The sequence below is a fragment of the Ictalurus furcatus genome, chromosome 15 (assembly GCF_023375685.1).
Source record: "Ictalurus furcatus strain D&B chromosome 15, Billie_1.0, whole genome shotgun sequence".
Lineage (NCBI taxonomy): Eukaryota > Metazoa > Chordata > Actinopteri > Siluriformes > Ictaluridae > Ictalurus > Ictalurus furcatus.
In genome coordinates, this window is record NC_071269.1 from 4,151,006 (window position 1) to 4,169,005 (window position 18,000).

At 38.2% G+C, this 18,000-nt stretch overlaps 1 protein-coding gene across 1 annotated transcript; it reads left to right on the top strand.

The window, feature by feature from the left end:
- Positions 1-2,760: 2,760 nt before the first annotated feature.
- Positions 2,761-10,644, top strand: sdf4 (stromal cell derived factor 4). The gene is made up of 7 exons (XM_053644406.1): positions 2,761-2,932; positions 5,776-6,113; positions 6,285-6,421; positions 6,660-6,773; positions 7,003-7,161; positions 8,659-8,834; positions 8,931-10,644. Exons 2-7 carry the CDS (start codon positions 5,806-5,808, stop codon positions 9,105-9,107), a joined length of 1,071 nt encoding a protein of 356 aa, XP_053500381.1. The 5' UTR covers positions 2,761-2,932; positions 5,776-5,805; the 3' UTR covers positions 9,108-10,644.
- Positions 10,645-18,000: the final 7,356 nt, after the last annotated feature.

Below are 18,000 nucleotides of genomic sequence, written 5' to 3' on the forward strand. Positions count from 1 at the left end.
TTATAGGAAAATAATCCACAATGGTGTGGTGTGATGTGGCCAGACGCAAAGCGGAGTTACTGTTACCACCCCAAAGTTGATTATTTTCCTATAACTGCATTCTTGAAATGTTTTATTTCTCTTATGCCAGGGCAAGTTGCCAGTGATTACAATTTTCCATTTATTAAAGATTGGCACGTCATGCTTTTTTAACCGTTTAGAGTTACGTTTAATATTGTGGAACGTCCACAAGACAAGTTAATTCCTGTTAACATTTACACTATACCATATAATATAAACATTCCCTTACCAGTCATCCTTTTTATTTATTTATTTGTTTGTTTGTTTGTTTGTTTGTTTGTTTGTTTGTTTATTTATTTATTTATTTATTTATTTATTTATTTTGGACACAGCTTGTAATGTTATCAATTGAACCACAACGTGCAAACTGACTGATACAAAGCACTGACATGGAAGACTCCTCCCATACATTTTCTATACCGCTTATCCTACAGCGTCACGGGGAACCATCGGGCACAAGACGGGGTACACCCTGGACAGGGTGCCAATCCATCACAGAGCACAATTACATACACATTCACACACCCATTCACACACTACAGACACTCTGGACATGCCAATCAGCCTACCATGCATGTCTTTGGACTGGGGGAGGAAACCGGAGTACCCGGAGGAAACCCCCACAGCACGGGGAGAACATGCAAACTCCACATACACAGGTATGAGGCTAACCGCTAAACCACCGTGGACCCTTACATCTCCTTACAAAAACTTTAACTGTTTTCTTTGTTAAATTACATTAATAACATTTATTATTACCATACCAGCCCCTGTGCAAGTTGTTACTATAGAAACAATAACACGAGTGCATTAATATAAACCTCTGATTATAATTACAGCCAGTACTACTGTCAGAGCTACTGTTAAAGAAAATTAATCAACACCATCTGACAAATCAGATCGGAGAATTCAACAGCGCTGAGGTATAATGACATTTAACACACTATAGACCACTAGGCATAAACATCACCGTTATATTTTTCTGTTAGCATCTATTTGATTTTCTCTATTTTATCAATTAACTTCATTACATTAATGAATATTTTTGATCCAATCAAAGAGTAAACAAGTAAACATGTCAATACTGAGATCTCTGGGCTGACTTAATTTGTTAGCCATTTCAAATATATTTATTTATTTATTTATTTATTTATTTTTAACACAGAGAAGTTAAAAGCTAATATTAATGCTATTAGTCTATAATGTGATACTTTCAATTCTACGTATCTTTCATTTTAATATACGGTATAGAGTCCTAGGGAAATTTCTTATATTTCTAAATATTTTTAAGTCTGTTTATTCTTCTCAAATTATGTTGACACCTCCTCGAAAATAAATTCCTTATTCCTTGTATTTGGAAAATAAAGATTTAGATTCTGTACATCCAAAATGTTTATAGTGATGTGAGGATATGATACATGATTCATTATGTTACTGATTACATACTTAATTATTGATTCGTAATTGTTTGGTAAGCATTCATAGTAGCAAAAAGACCAGTAAACGTGGTCTGAGTGTTTAAAGGATTAAAGCAGTCATTTAGTATAAATAGTGTCTGTTACAGGCTTTAAAGCCAGAACTCTTGCTCCCTCTGGTGACAAAAATTGAATAACACTCACATTTTCATTTTCCCATCTAAATGATGACGTGAAAAGTCCACATAAATTACAAGAAAGAAAAAAAAAAAAGAAAAGAAAAAAAAAAGAAATGAGCATAAAAGCAGTTAAATTAAAACAAAACAAAGAAATTACCTTAAAATAATTTTTTTAAGGAATATGTGTAAGTACATCTTTTAAAGGTTACACTGAATAATACTTATTTTATATTGCTCAACTCCTCATGCTTGACTTAGTCAGGTAGTCAGATTTTTAACATGTAATCACAGACCTGCTTATTTACATTCATATTTTACAATATACAGATTACTGCCACTTTACATATATAGGAGAATATCTGGATTACTGTGACAATAATTCATATATCATGCTTTATATGGGTAAATAAAATGACCATATATTGAATTATAAAACTGCAGAAGGTTTTTAAGAAGCAGTTTGAGGCAGTTCAAACAGGTTTTGTTTTAGGATCTTGGACAGATGAACCTTGAGCAGAAGAACATGTTTGTGTCTGTAAGCAGATAAACATTCTGTACTGATCTCAGTGACATGACATGGCCTTCTTAGGCGTTATCCTCAGATGAACATGAACAAGAACAAAATTGTAAAAATGAGTAATTTCCATCACAGTTCATTCATCATTATGAAAGCATTAGTTTTGAATGGATATATGTGAATTTGTGGCAGTGGCAAATCATCAAATTTTCACACCAGTCCCTAAAAGTAGGTAAAGAGAATCCAATTAAATAAATGAGACAAAATATTATACTTGGTCATATATTTATTGAGGAAAATGATACAATATTACATATCTGTGAGGGGGAAAAAGTCATATTTATGTAAAAAATATAGCAAATTCTAAAGGGCTCACAAACATTCCAGAACCACTGTAGGTAGATGGGAATCAATCCGATTATTGTTGTATCTCAAATCGCTCCCTGCTAGACACATAGTCCACTCACGCAGAGTGTAGAGGTCCTTGTGACGTATTCAACGAAGGGTGGTTATGAAGGGAGCAAGTGTGTATTTGGGACTGGCCCATTGTCGCTTTATCAATCAGAAGGCGGTGCTCTCCGTGTGCGTGTGTTTAACAGTCATTGGTCTGAGCGCTATCCGCCGCTGGCCACGTCAACAGGAAGTAGCCCATCTGTAAACTTCATCATGCGACGTGTTTGACTGAACTAGCGGAAGGTTGACAGTCAGAACCGTGTTTGGGTTTCAGAGCAGTATTTCTGAGATACCGGTCCATTGAACAGGTACGTGGCTCGTTTTTAATCACGCGCACACTCGTTATATTCAGGGGAGCTAGCGGCTAAGTTAGTGCTAATGAGGAAGGAGCTAGCATTTGTTTGGCTAGCGAGCTAGCTAGCTAATACTATTGAACTGTGGTGCTTGCTAACTGAGTGTGTTTTAAACCTTTAGCTTTTTATTATTAACTCCTGGTTATCGGGTTACGCTATTTAACGTTAGCTGGATAAAACAAGTTAGCTAGCATAGTTAGTCAGGTCATTTTGGGCGAGTTTCTGTTTCAGACCAGTGCGGATTATTTTCAGTGTAAAAGTGGATTAATAAAGTATAACATAATATTGTGGTTTATTATCTTCATTAATATTAATATTTTAGTGGTGACAGTGTATATTATAGTCACCGTGCACTCTTTATATTTAAGGTATTCATTCAGGTGTATGTATATGAATACTGCCAGTTTATTGCTATGTATTTTTGTACTGGAACTTTTTCAAAAATGTATATTTATTTGTGCAAATAAGGCTTCATCTTATTAAATGTGCATAAGTAATTTACTCCTGAAGTCAAAATATAACAGTATATCCAGAAAAAGAAATGTTCTTAAAATTGTTTTAGAGATATTCTGGTTTAAAATTGATAGCTTGTCACTTCCTGGAGTATGATGATCAAATGTGATGACTCATCCTGTACTAGTCTTGTGTTGGTCCAGTTAAATCTTCTTTAGTACATATATGCCCCGCCCCCTGTGCCAGCCCTTGGTTCGAGTTCACACCATGTCAGAATTACCGTAATTATTAGATGACAACCCGGATGTTCTACTCGGAGCTGTTCGCGTCCTCAGACTGCGTTTCTGTACGCCAAAATGAATCCGTGTGAGATGATGTTGACGACCGCGAAATACGATCATGACTACGTTCAATCACGTTTTTATGCTGTTGCTAAATATTGAAGAAGACCGAAAGCACATCAGGTAACAGTTTATTAACAACGCATGTTTATTAACAACGCAGGTGTTGATCTGTATATGTAGGTATGCAAACCTTAACAACAACTCCAAGAACTTTTAGTTCATTTTCATATTAATCTTGCATTATTAAGACATTTAATGATAGTCAGTTCTACTAATTATTACAGAGAAATATTAGGAGACTACATTTTACTGCTGAAGCTGTCATTTTTAGTGTTTATACATGACGTTAGAGCTCTCAGAAAATTCCCAGTTTACAAGTTGTACAGGGATGCAAGCACTTTTTACAAGTCTGAATCGCGTAATTATGAGATGGTGTGAACGCAGCTTTGCTTTACACCAGCAGCTCATTATCTTCCCACACATTATTACCTTTTAAGCCATTTTCAGTATAAAATCTAATGTAAATCCAGTAGGCTTGCTGGGATAGTCGGTGTTCCCGGTGTTGCACGGTGTTCGGGCTGCACATCACTCGCCCACCGTCATTTTGCCGTTTTATAGTAATAAAAATAATTTAGTACAGTTAGAGAAATGACGCCACCATTAACAACTGGACGCGTCTGCTCAATTCAGCATGAGCCGAATGAGTCCGAGTCGCAGCACAGATCAGCAGGAGTCCGATTTCATTTAGTATGAGTGAGAGTGAGGCGAGCTGACTGACAAGACGATGGCGGAGGATTTGGTTTAAAAAGTTCTATGTTTAATACAAGCGAGTTTGTTATTGTACTGTTTCGTAGTTGTTGTGTTTTTCATTAGGAATAATGATGAACCCACCATTCAGGCAGATGCTGCCACGAATTGCGTTAATTCGAAAGTGAAAGTGAAATGTGCACAGCCACACGGGCATTCATAAGCGATTTAAATCTCGCACGCACGCACGCTCACTCGCTCTCACACACTCTCACACATGGTGATACCGGTATTAGCAGTGTTGTCGATTAACAGGTGAGAACATGTCCTCATCGTCACATCCTAAAATCCAGCAATAATCAACGTTTTGCGAAATTCTTCTGTAATAATATCCTTCTAATCAGGGATAGGAGTGAACATGTCAAATTTCATGAATACAGTGTAGTAATGTAGAATTTTTTTTTCTCTCTCAATATAGAAAATAAAATTGATTTTAAGGAACAGTTTTAAAAATACACAGTGTGGTTTCATGTATTCCACTCTAGTTAGTGTTCTAAAGGAACACCAACTAGTCTAGTTAAGGTTTATAAAGGAAATTGACATGCACTATATGGCCAAAAGTTTGTGGACACCTGACCAATCGCACCCATATGTGCTTGTTGAACATCCCGTTCCAGATTTATTCCCCCTTTGTTCGTATAAGTACTTCCACTCTTCTAGGAAGGCTTTCCACTAGATTTTGGCATGTCGTTGTGGGAATTTGTGCTCATGCAGCCACATGAGCATTAATGAGTTCAGGCACTGATGTTGTGTGAGGAGGGTGCAGTCGCTGTTCCTGTCCATCCCAGAAGTGTTCAGTGGAGTCGAGGTCAGGGCTCTGCATCACTTCAGTTCTTCCACTTCAACTTTGGTAAACCACTGTGATGCCGGAACAGGTTTGGACCTCTTAGTTCCATTGAAGAGGAACTTTAATTATATACCACATACAAAGAGCTTCAAACTTCATGACAACAGTTTGAGGAAGACCCGCATATGAGTGTGAGGGTCAGGCATCCACATACTATTGGCCATATCGGATATACATATCAGGAATCAAGTTTTTCGGTGATGTATGGAGTGATGCCATTAAGATTAAGGCTTTCTTCAAAGGTTGTTGTGGTCCCAAGTGGACAAAACCAATCACGATGAATCGTGAGATCATGTTATCGATCCATGAATGATTGACGTGACCCAAATTGTGTTTTCTGCCTGTAGTATTTCCACCTGAAGTGTAAGCTTGCAGTCATGCCCAGTACAAGAGGAGTTCGGACAGGGCACCGTGGAGTGGTGTTCTTTGCCCTGTTTGTGATTTTGATCATGGATGTCCACACACGACCCGCAAACATATCAGTCCACAGAAACAAACATGCCACCGGTAAGGAAGACAACGAGATCCTTCCTCCTGACCACCTAAATGGTGTTAAAATGGAAATGGATGGCCACCTGAACAAGGACTTCCATCAAGAAGTGTTTTTGGGAAAGGAGATGGAGGAGTTTGATGAAGACTCCGAGCCCAAGAAGAACCGCAAGAAATTAATTGAAATTTTTAGCAAGTAAGTTATTTATACCTTAAGAACTTTCAGACTAGAAATCTGTTTTTGTATCATTGTGTGTGTGGGTGTGTTGTCTCAGACAATTTTAATCCAATGTCTGGATTAATACGCCACCGAATTATGTTGTCTTTAAGTTAAGTTTTGTCTACTTATTATCTATTTTTTCGTTAGAGTTGATATCAATAAGGACAGAAGTGTCAGCGCTAAAGAGCTCCAGCGCTGGATCATGGAGAAAACCGAAGAGCACTTCCAAGAGGCGGTGAAAGAGAACAAACTTAATTTCCGTGCTGTCGATCCAGATGGAGATGGTAAGCTTGGTTAATAATTATATCAATGAGATGCGAATATTTGAGTGAAATTTTTCCCATTATTAATGTCTTTTAAAATGCGCTTTGACCATTTTGTTCTCTATATTTCCCCTCCCCCGCCGTCGTACTCAACAATAGTTCATTTACTTATTATTTAACTATTCAAATAACAAGGGTCTGCCATGCTACTTTGAAAAAAATTTTTTAACCTTATCCAATCGAATTGTTCCTCTCTCAGGACATGTGACGTGGGATGAGTACCGGGTGAAGTTTTTGGCCAGCAAAGGCTTCAATGAGAAGGAGGTGGCTGAGAAGATAAAAAATAACGAAGAGCTTAAAGTGGATGAGGAAAGTAAGTGAAATGATCACTCACGTTTACAGACGCGTCATGCGGTGTAGTTGTTTAGTGAGATCATCTTCACTTTTTCTTTATGCTGGATTTCCTCAGCTCATTTGAGAGGCGTGTAATTATCCCGTCTGTCATGTCAAAATTGAAGCCATGCCGAAAATGAGTGTAGAGATTCCACTTGGAGGACTCATTCAGTATGATGGAGGCGGGTCGGTTTGTTGTATTTCCACAGCCCAGGAGATACTGGAAAGTCTGAAGGACCGTTGGTTCCAGGCCGATAACCCTCCAGCAGACCAGTTGCTGAACGAGGAGGAGTTTCTCTCCTTCCTTCACCCAGAGCACAGCAGAGGCATGCTCAAATACATGGTCAAGGAGATCATCAGAGACCTGGGTAAGCATGACAGTACAGTGTCTTTTTCTTGCACTCGACATGTTCAAGTGGTTTTATTGTCATTTCAAAAATATACAGTTGGTACGGTGAAATGAAACAACGTTCCTCTAGGACCATGGTGCTACATAAATCAACACGCTAACCACATGAGGTTCATGTACGGATACGTTTGATATCCGGGTGAAATTTTATTTACACGGCTTGAAAAGTCACATTTTTTTCAATTTGAAACGGAGACTTTCACAATACTGCCATTAAAAAATGTCAATGTAGGTTATGAGCTCAGTTATTGATCTTATAAAAATATACAACCTGCGTGCTGAGCAGTCTAGGAAACGTTGTTCACAATGTACGAAATGGATTTAGATTGTTGTTGTATATTTTGACCGGTTAAATAAATCATGGTGGCGATTGTGAGCTACTTTACTAGCCGTTAATCGGTGTTAATCATCTGTGTTATAAAGCACAGTAGTTTGCTTTAGGTGTTTTAAGTAGGGCTGGGCGATATACCGATTATCATAATCAGTATCGTGATATCGTTGTTATGGTAATTTTTTTTTTTTTTTACATTTGTAATAATTACAAATGAAATTGTTCTGAATGGACACTGTTGGATTTGTATTTATTTTTTTGTTTTTTGTTTTTCTTTGTTTTTTTTACTTTGTGGGCATTAAAGGAAATTTTTTTTATTATTATTATTTTGCGTGCAGTTATGTTAGCTAAATTATATATTGCGATGCACATCTTGTATCATAGAAATGTTCTCAAGTATCATGATCTTATTTTTGTCATGTCGCATTGAGCAACCTTATACACCACTGGTCAAAAGTTTGTGGACACTCGACTGAAACGTTTGTCATGATCTTAAAAACCTTTTGATTTGAAGGTGTGTGATTAAATGTTTGAAATTGATGTTGTAGACAAAGATATAATCGTTCCAAGAGCTTTCACTTATTTCATTAGAAGACTAACATTTTATTTACAAAAAAAAAATCTTGTTTTTTTTTTTTTTTTTTAATGGACGACTCTGAGTGAAATATTTTGAAAAGCAGGTGATAAGTGTCTGGCGTAGGTGGGAACTGCTTTAATACTGTTTAAAAATTATCTCAGGGAAATTCCTCAAGAAATCGGGTGAGAAAATGCCAAGAATACATTTCTGGAAATTCTAGACAAAAAGGGCGTCGACTTTGAAGGTGCTAAAGTATGAAATTATTTTGATTTATTTTGGATTTTTTATCACAACATAATTCCCCTAGTTCCATTTGAGTTTTGATGACATTATTATTATTATTATTATTATTATTATTATTAATATTATTCTAATATGTGTGTCGGGGGGTAAAAATAAAGAATGCGTGTGTTTAAATTTTTGACCGGTAATGTACACTCTTAAGTTAGCCTGTTTAATCCCTAATATGGAAAAATGTACTGTATAGTGTTTACTTAACCTTTAAGATGTAAGTAAACCCTTTCTGTAAAACGAACGTTTTATGTCAGATCAAGATGGAGACAAAGAACTGACACTGTCCGAGTTCATCTCTCTGCCCATGGGCACGGTGGAGAACCAGCAGGGTCAGGACATTGATGACGACTGGGTTCGTGAGAGGAAGAAGGAGTTTGAGGAGGTCATCGACGCCAACCACAACGGCATTGTCACCATGGAAGAGCTTGAGGTTGGCCGACTTTCCCCACACACCAAACCTTCTAGGTTTAAGTGTGCCATTTTTCAGTTCTACCCAGCATTCCCTAACACTGTTTCTCTTCCGCAGGAATACATGGACCCCATGAACGAGTACAACGCTCTTAACGAGGCCAAGCAGATGATCGCTGTTGCCGACGAGAACCAGAACCACAACCTAGAACTGGAGGAGATCCTTAAATACAGCGAGTACTTTACCGGCAGCAAGTTCATGGATTACGCCCGCAACGTACATGAGGAGTTTTAGGACGTTCTCCCCGATTCTATAAAGAGAAACCTTTATTTTGCCCAACAATTAAACAGTACACACACTCCTTACAGGATCGCATATGGGTTCGCTTCCTAGGGATCTGATTGGCTCATTGGAGAGTGAGTGTGTCCATGTGTGTTTGTATGGATGCTTGAAGCAGCGTTTAGAATGTTAATGTCTCACTGTAATGCATTCAGAATTTTCTGATGTTCCTCTTTTAATATTTTCATGCATCACCATCAGAATCTGCCGTCTGTTCCAGCTGCTTTTACTGAAGTGTTGATTAATGAAGTTATTATTTTATATGAGGGGAATAAAATAATTGCTTTGAGGCATAACCATGTCTTTTGGTGCCTCTTTGCGGAGAGGGGAGAGAGAGCGAGAGAGAGGGGGAGAAGATTTGTAAAAAAAAAAAATAGATGAAGCCTTTTCATGTGAAATGTAAATAATATTCTTGAAAAATGCTATGATATTTAAACGTTTGATTTTCACAAGGACATGCCCTTGACCCGTGGACACCTGCTGTTTCCAGAGTTCAAGGGCTAACACGATAAAAGAACCGTAATGCCAAAAAATGTCAAACTGTAACACTGGTATGTATATTTAAAAAAAAAAAAAAAGAAAACTTCTCAAATTGTTGCACTCAAGATGTCTAGTTATTTAGTTTGAATATATACATATGTGCATTTTCTTAATTGACAAGAAAAGACCCCCCACCCCCTGTATGGCCGGTGTTTCTATTTGCACACTGTATAAATGAGCAGTTATTAACAAGATTATTGTAGGGTAATTATACAGTTATAGCATACCCACCCACTCGCCTCCTTCATATTCCTCTGAGAAGGAGGGATTATGGATTCTCCAGATGTTTTGACTCTGAGAGAACAGGGACAGACCCAGAACAAGCTGGTCTAAATAAAATTAGCAGCTCAATGACTCTGGTAACTTCACTGGTACTGTGAGACTATAATACCTCCCATGGATCTTGTGTGCATTAACTTTCACGTAAATCCCTGAATCAAATGCAAAGCAAAAGATTTCTTTTTGCTTCTTCCCAAGACTAAAATTTTTTACTTAAAATGAAGTCTGTTGCCATTTATTGTGAAATTTGGGTGCATTGATGGATTATTTCAAACACATTATTATTAGTATTATTATTATTATTATATAAATAGTATTTTCTTACATTTTTACAAGTATCGTTTAAGTAATAATTAATAGGTTCCCCCATACTTCTCTGAGAGTTTTGCTTTGCATTTGATTCCATTCTTATAAAGTATGCTCTCTCTCGACTAATTTATTACCATCTTGTGCATGATATGAGTTGATGAAGCCATGTTTGTACAATATGATGCCTTTGTCCTGTGTAAATGTTTGATTTACAGCTGTTTCTTGCAGCTGTGTGCCCACATTTTCTCTCAGCTGCTGAATGTCTTGGGTTTTATGCGTTTAAACAATGCTGTATAAAATGATTTAAGACTTTTGCCTCTATTCTGTTCATGGTAAAAAATTAAATAAAATAAATAAAATTTAAGTCATGTGGCAATATGATCTTTTCATATAAATTGTCTATTCTTGTCACTGGATTGTATGGTAATGGTACCAACCATTATCATCAAACATGATATATTTTAACGTGCAGCAGCATTTGTTGTCAGTTAGGCTTTTTAACACCTTTCTGTATTATAAATTCTTGATTCTAATATTTTGAGATACTGGATTTTTGATTTGCGTGAGCTGTAAGCTGTAATCGAGATTAAAACGAGAAAAAAAAAAGGCTTGAAATATTTCACTTTGTGTGCAATGAATCTAGAATATATGAAAGTTAAAGAAATTAAATTATGGGGAAAAATGAACGTCAGGATATTCAAATTTTTTGAGATGCACCTGTATGAATTGTGTAATATTTTCTTCCATTCACTTCTGGGATATATTTCCACTTATACAGCTGCTACAGACACTAAACCTGGTGGGAATACATGTCCTTTAATAGGGACAATACATATTAATCAACATAAGTATTTATAAAATGTGTCAGATGTAGCACTTTAAATGAATACTTCATTGGAGAATTTCACACTGATTATTTGCTTTCAGAAATTGATAAAAACACTTGCATGAAAACGTACATAAAGATTCTTCTTAATCATCACTCGCTTGCTAAGAATTAAGAGCTCTCTACATTACCTTATCCAGGACTTCCATGGTGTCCTGTGGTTGAACTGGCTTTGGGACGTCGGTGCCCGTCTTCCACAGATGCTCAGATCTGTTGAACGTGCTCGAGTTAATTCTAGCTTGCTCACAGGTTTTCATTTCGGCTGACCTCTGAGCATCGTCCCACGTTGCCTCCTGAGTACAGGATGATATTGCAGTAATAGTGTCAGTGAATGGTTACACAATTATATCATCTTTCCATCAAGTCTGACATCTAATAGTCAGGTCTAACTGAGGCACATTAAGGATGTATTCCAGTTCTGCGTGGGAATTGGGAGGTGACCAAATTGGGGAGAAACAAATAAATAAATAAAACCCATACGTTTCATTACACAGTTGATGACACATCTTTACTTCACTCTGCCAGTTCTCACAGAGAGACACTGTATAATATTTAACTGCTAGTAGAATTGTGATGAGATGTGCAATTTGGTCCATTTCACAGCTCTAGCAGTCCACAGAAAACATGAGAGGGTCGATTCATTCCCGGGAGCTGATCATGAGTTTATTGAGCCCGGGCTCCATATTAATTAATGTATTGATGAATAAATAAGGGCACGTTTTCCTCACACCTTCAGGGTTTGGGGTTCGATTCCCACCACTACCCTGTGTGCGCGGAGTTTGCATGTTCTCCCCGTGCTGCGGGGGTTTCCTCCGGGTACTCCGGTTTCCTCCCCCAGTCCAAAGACATGCACGGTAGACGGATTGGCATGTCCAAAGTGTCCGTAGTGTATGAATGGGTGTGTATGTGATTGTGCCCTGCGATGGACTGGCACCCCATCCAGGGTGTACCCCGCCTTGTGCCCGATGCTCCCTGGGATAGGCTCCAGGCTCTAGGATAAGCGGTGTAGAAAATGGATGGATGGATGAATAAATAAACGTACGAATGAATGAAAATAATAATAATAATAATAAACTGAACTGAAACGCTTGGCCTGCATGATAATTAAAGATTACATTAACATCTTAATTGTTCTTGTTTGGAGAGGAGCTGCACTTAAATGTGTTTGGACCGGAGTTTTACTCGACGCTCAGTGCCGCTGCATACTGCCTCCAGGCTGCATTTTAGGAATGCAAAGTAAACACAGATCTATAAAAGTGAACACGCACAAAACTAATAATTTACAAATAGGCTTAATGATTTGGTCTTCCATGTCATGGCCTTTATAGTGAATATATTCATTCAAATAACAGTTTAAACTCAGTTTCTGTCTAATGCCACAAGGTGGCACCCAAGTGTCAGCAATGTTTTAAAACACACACACACACACACACACACACACACACACACACACACACACACACACACACACACACACACACACACACACACAGAGCTAATTAATGCTATGCCTACACCTAAATCCAAACCTAACCTTAATCTCAGTAAACAAAAGAAAACATTTTGGCTCTTATTTTCAATTTTTTTTTAATGCAGATTTCCTCATGGGGACCAGCCAAATGTCAAAACCGTCAAATATTAATATCCTTGTGAAGACATTTGGTCCCCATCAAGATATAAAAACATGCTACACTCACAGTAGGCCTCAGTGATCATAAAATGTGTCACCTATGCTTAGCCTGGGCTAGAATACGTTCCTGCACACGCCTGCTGTATTAATACATGGCAAGTACTTTGTTTTTATGAAACACGCGTATTATACACTGTCTTGCGTTTGACACTCCTGTCTAAAGATCTCACAGATACAGCTGGGGAAATTCACTGAACTTCACTGTAGGGTGTGGCGCTGTGTGTAGAGTAGACAGACGGGTTTTTTGAGCCTGGTGGCAGTGGGTAAAAGGGTTGGTAGTTCTCTCTCTCTCTCTCTCTCTTTCTCTCCTCTTATGCAAGGAAGGAGAGTCTTCCCACCTCCCCTCAGTGTTGTTGTTTTTCTCAATGAGCCAGGCTCTCCCCGGCGCAGGCCCCTGAATGCGCCTGTCTACCGGGCCCCTTTCCTGGAAAAAGAGCCCTCTCAGAGAGAGATGGCGAGAGAGGGAGATGGGGAGTGGGAGGGGGTCTTCTTCCCCTTCTTGTAAGTCACATGGCTGCAGATTTGAGCCTGGGCCCTGCACAAACCTCAGATTTGGCCAATCCAGCCTGTACTTTGCTTAATGTGGGTCGTGTTAGGTGCAGGTCATGAAGGACATTGAGGCTGCTCGGATCAAGGCGGGATTTTGTTAGTTGAGCTCATATCCTGTTAAATAGTTCAAGAAAGAGGCATTTTTACTTATACAACCTACACGCCAAACAAATAGATTCTTCAGGCTTGTTTTTCATCCCCTGGCTCGCAAGAGGAGAGACTTTCTTTCTTTATCTGAACAGTACATCCACGTGTATGTACATCCATGTTCAAATATGTTTTCACTTTGAGCTTGTCAGAAATTTTATTCATTCACTTTTATTAATGCCACCTGGTATTATATTCATCAGGTAACTCAGCAAAGCTAACTAGAATATGTGAATATTCATGTCTCTCCTCTTATTTTTGTGTACATGATGCTGCACATGTTTCTGCACAAAAAAAATAAAAATAAATCACCTCATATCCTGATAACCGATTATACGAGTGTCACAGGCTACACACAAAAAAAACATCCTCAGTACCACAATAATAACTTATTTATTTAATCATCTGCAGTAAGCGTTTTCTCCTTCTCAGGGTCACCGTGGATCCAGAGTCTGAATACTAGATGCAAGATGGGAATTCACTCCGGATGAGATGCCAATCCATCTCAAGGCACTATGCACACATTAATTCACACACTCATCACATATAGGGGTAACTTAGAATAGCCAATCCATCTACTGGCAAATATTTATTTGTTTGTTTGTTTTTGGAGATGGAAAGAAACCAGAGAACCAGGAGGAAACCCATGCATAAACATGAAATCATCCATATGGTCTTTTAATATATTAATTTTTCTGAAGTCTTCTGCCAAGTGCATAGATAATGATTATGGCTTCAAAATATTTTCTAAGTGCCGTGAGGCTGTTAAAACAAGTAAGTTTACTTGTTGGCAAAAAAATCAATGACATTTCTGCTTTATTTGAATTAACTTATTTTGGATATATTCTTAAAATGATATGTATTCCTAATTAATTGCACTGTCATTTATGTGATTTATATCACTTACTGTCATCCACTTTGAAAATTTGAAAGTTTGCAATGAACAAATCAAGCAAAAGCAATTGAAATAGTTCAACACAACGAATGCTTCAGGTGGCTTCCCCAAATTCAACTGAAAATGCAACTTTAAATGACTTCTCCAGTTTCAAAATTATTCAACTCCCTGAATAGAATTCACAGCAGCACAAATATGCAAAGCTGGTGTTGTCTCAAGCACACCTGAGTGACTGCAAAAGACCTGCAGCAAAACTTGGAGGCAACAGGCACTGAGGTTTCAGTGAGTACAGTAAGTCGTGTACTAAACGCAGAAGCTTTCCATGCTAGAACTCCAAGACGTTCACCACTACTGACCCAAAAGCACAAGAAAAGTCGCTCAAACTCATATAAATAAGACACAGAAGTTTTGGGATTCTGTTCTGTGGAGCGATGAAACAAACTGGAACTTTTCGGCACGATGGATCAGCGGTATGTCTGGAGGAAGAAGAATGAAGAAAGAACACTCTGTCCACAGTCAAGCATGGTGGTGGCTCGGTGATGCTCTGGGGCTGCTTTGCATCCTCTGGCACTGGAAACCTGCAGCGTGTGGAAGGCGAGATGGATTCACTGAAGTATCAGGAAATCCTAGGAGAAAACGTCATGCCGTCTTTGAGGAAGCTGAAGCTTGGACATCACTGGACCTTCCAACAGGACAATGATCCCAAGCATACCTCAAATTCTACCAAGGCTTGGTTGCAGAAGAAGTCCTGGAAGATTCTACAGGGCTGTCACAGTCACCTGACTTGAACCGCATAGAAAATCTCCGGTGGGATTTGAAGAAGGTGGTTATAGTACGCAAACCCAAGAATATTACTGAGCTGGAGGCCGTTGCTCATGAGGAACGGGATAAGATTCCTCATGAACGCTGCCAGAAGCTCTGCATCTTGTTTGCTGCAGGTCATAACATCAAAAGGGTGATCTACTAAGTACTAAAGATGCTCGTCATGAAGGAGTTAAATAATTTTGAAACTGGAGAAATCATTATAAGTTGCTTTTTCCGTTGAATTTATATATATATATATATATATATATATATATATATATATATATATATATATATATATATATATATAGTATCAATTACTGAATGTTGAATTATGTTTACACAGGGACCTGTATAACAGATGCTTCACATAAGTGGATTGAAAACATGTCATTGTTCATTTATTTAGACGTTTATTTAGCATTGTCTGGAGGAGTCTTCAGTGTTAGCATCCTTGTAACAGTCAGAGGTAAAGATGAAACTTCAAGTCTTCAAGATGGAGGGCTTTGTGTTTTCTCAGTAACATGACAAGTTTTTTTTTATTTGTCCTATTAACTTTAAGAGAGAGGAAAAAAGAGAGGCTGGTAAAAGAAAGGCTATTTATAACTGTTATCAAGTACAGTAAGTGTGATGAGAATGCCTAAAAACAAATGTTTCTTTTACAGGTGTTACTGCATGACCAGAACTCGAGTGGTCTCGTCATGGTAGGTTTATTAACTGTAGTTTTGTACTTTGACCTTGTTTTTCACTGTCTCAGTGTTTCACACTATTTTGTCCCAACCTCCACTCACCGTCCACTTTATTAGGAACACCTGTACACCTGCACATTCATGCAGTTATGTAATCAGCCAGTCATTTGGAAGCAGCGCAATGCAAAAAAAAAACATGCAGATACAGGTCAAACATCAAACATCAAACATCAGAATGAAGTAAAGTATGATCTCTGTGACTTTGATCGTAGCATGAATGTTGGGCCCAGAAAGGCTGGTTTGAGTATTTCTTAAACTGTTGATCTCCTGGGATTTTCACACACGACAGTGTCTAGAGTTTACACAGAATGGTGCGAAAAATAAAAAGCATCCTGTGTGCAGAGGGTCTGCAGGCTGAAACACCTTGTTTATCTGAGAGATATCAGAGGAGAATGATCAGACTGGTCTGAGCTGACGGGAAGTCTATAGTAACTCACATAAGCACTCTTTAGACCCGTGGTGAGCAGAAAAGCATCTCAGGACGCACAAGACATCAAACCTTGAAGTGGATGGGCAACAACAGTAAAAGACCACATCAGGTTCCACTCCTGTCAGCCAAGAACAGGAATCTAGGCTATCACGGGAACAGACTCATCGAAACTGGACAGTTAAAGATTAGAAAAAATATATATTTTTCCAGTCTGTCCAGTTTGGGTGAGTCTGTGCCCATGATAACCTAAAATTCCTGTTCTTGGCTGACAGGAGTGGAACCTGACGTGGTCTTCTGCTGTTGTAGCATAAACCGCCTCAAGGTTCAACATGTAGTGCAGTCTGAGATGCTTTTCTTTTCACCACGGTTGTAAAGAATGATTATTTGCCTTACTTACCAAAGCCTTTTTGTCAGTTCAAGCCAGTCTGGCCATTCTGTTCTGACCTCTCTCTCTCTCTTGTAGAGATCATGTAAATGGACAAATATGAGTCAGTACTAGAAAGATAGTCTTTAGAGCCGTAGTAGCAATTTATACGTCCACCCAACATATCATCCTATCATCACAAGCAAAACTAATCATGAACGGATAGGGAACTTATAGACTGATAGAACCCACTGCTGCTTTTTCCGCTGAGTTTCTTTCCCCATTTTTCTTTGTTTATACAGTAAGTATTGGGAACATAAGGCTTTAAAGGTGACATTTAATTAGTGGTATACTTCAGTCAGATCTGATGCAAGTTACATATTCAATGCACCAACAGTACTTTCTTTTATATTGTTTCTACACCATTGCCACGCACAGTCCTGCTCTTCATGCATTCAATAGTAATATCAAAACAAGAGCTCTTTTGCAAGCCAATGTCCTTTCTTCTGCCCTGAAGAGGATTTTTTTTCTGGGAAAAAAAAAGAAAAAGAAATAGAGCACGTTTTGGAATTCTGCTCACAATAATTTTAGCTACGAGTCTGCGCGGCTTCCACGAGGAATGTAGACACTGCTCCAATGCTTGTTTACATCTCAGCTTTGTGGTATAGAATTGGCCCCAGCTGGGACTTCTTCAGGAATAGATTTGCAGCTTTCTTAAAGCTTAAAGCCTGCCACTCTTTCTAGGCATCCTTGCTCAGTTTCATTTTCAGTCTCCACGCTATCATCTTACCTCCTTAATACAGTATAAATATTACACTCAAGTGCTTTTACAAGCTGCAGCACTTTTTTTTTATAACCTTGCAAATGAGAAAATGCACTTTATATTTAATGCAGCCTCTATGTACATACAGTTTAATCAAATAGCCTGACTGTATTTGTGACTTGATTCCACACCTCTGTGTTCAGCAAAGTCACAGATGTACTAAAACGTACATCTGCGAGGCAAGTTATGAAGGTAAAAAAACAAATGCTGTAATTTATTAACTGCATTATTAACTGTAACGTATTAACTGTGTCTTGATTAATTAACCCGTAACTTTGACTTCTGAGTTTATTATCTAGGCGGTGAGTTTTCTTAAAATGACTAATGTAATATAAACCATCCAATATCTCAAGAATAGCTTACAACAAACTCACATTTGACCA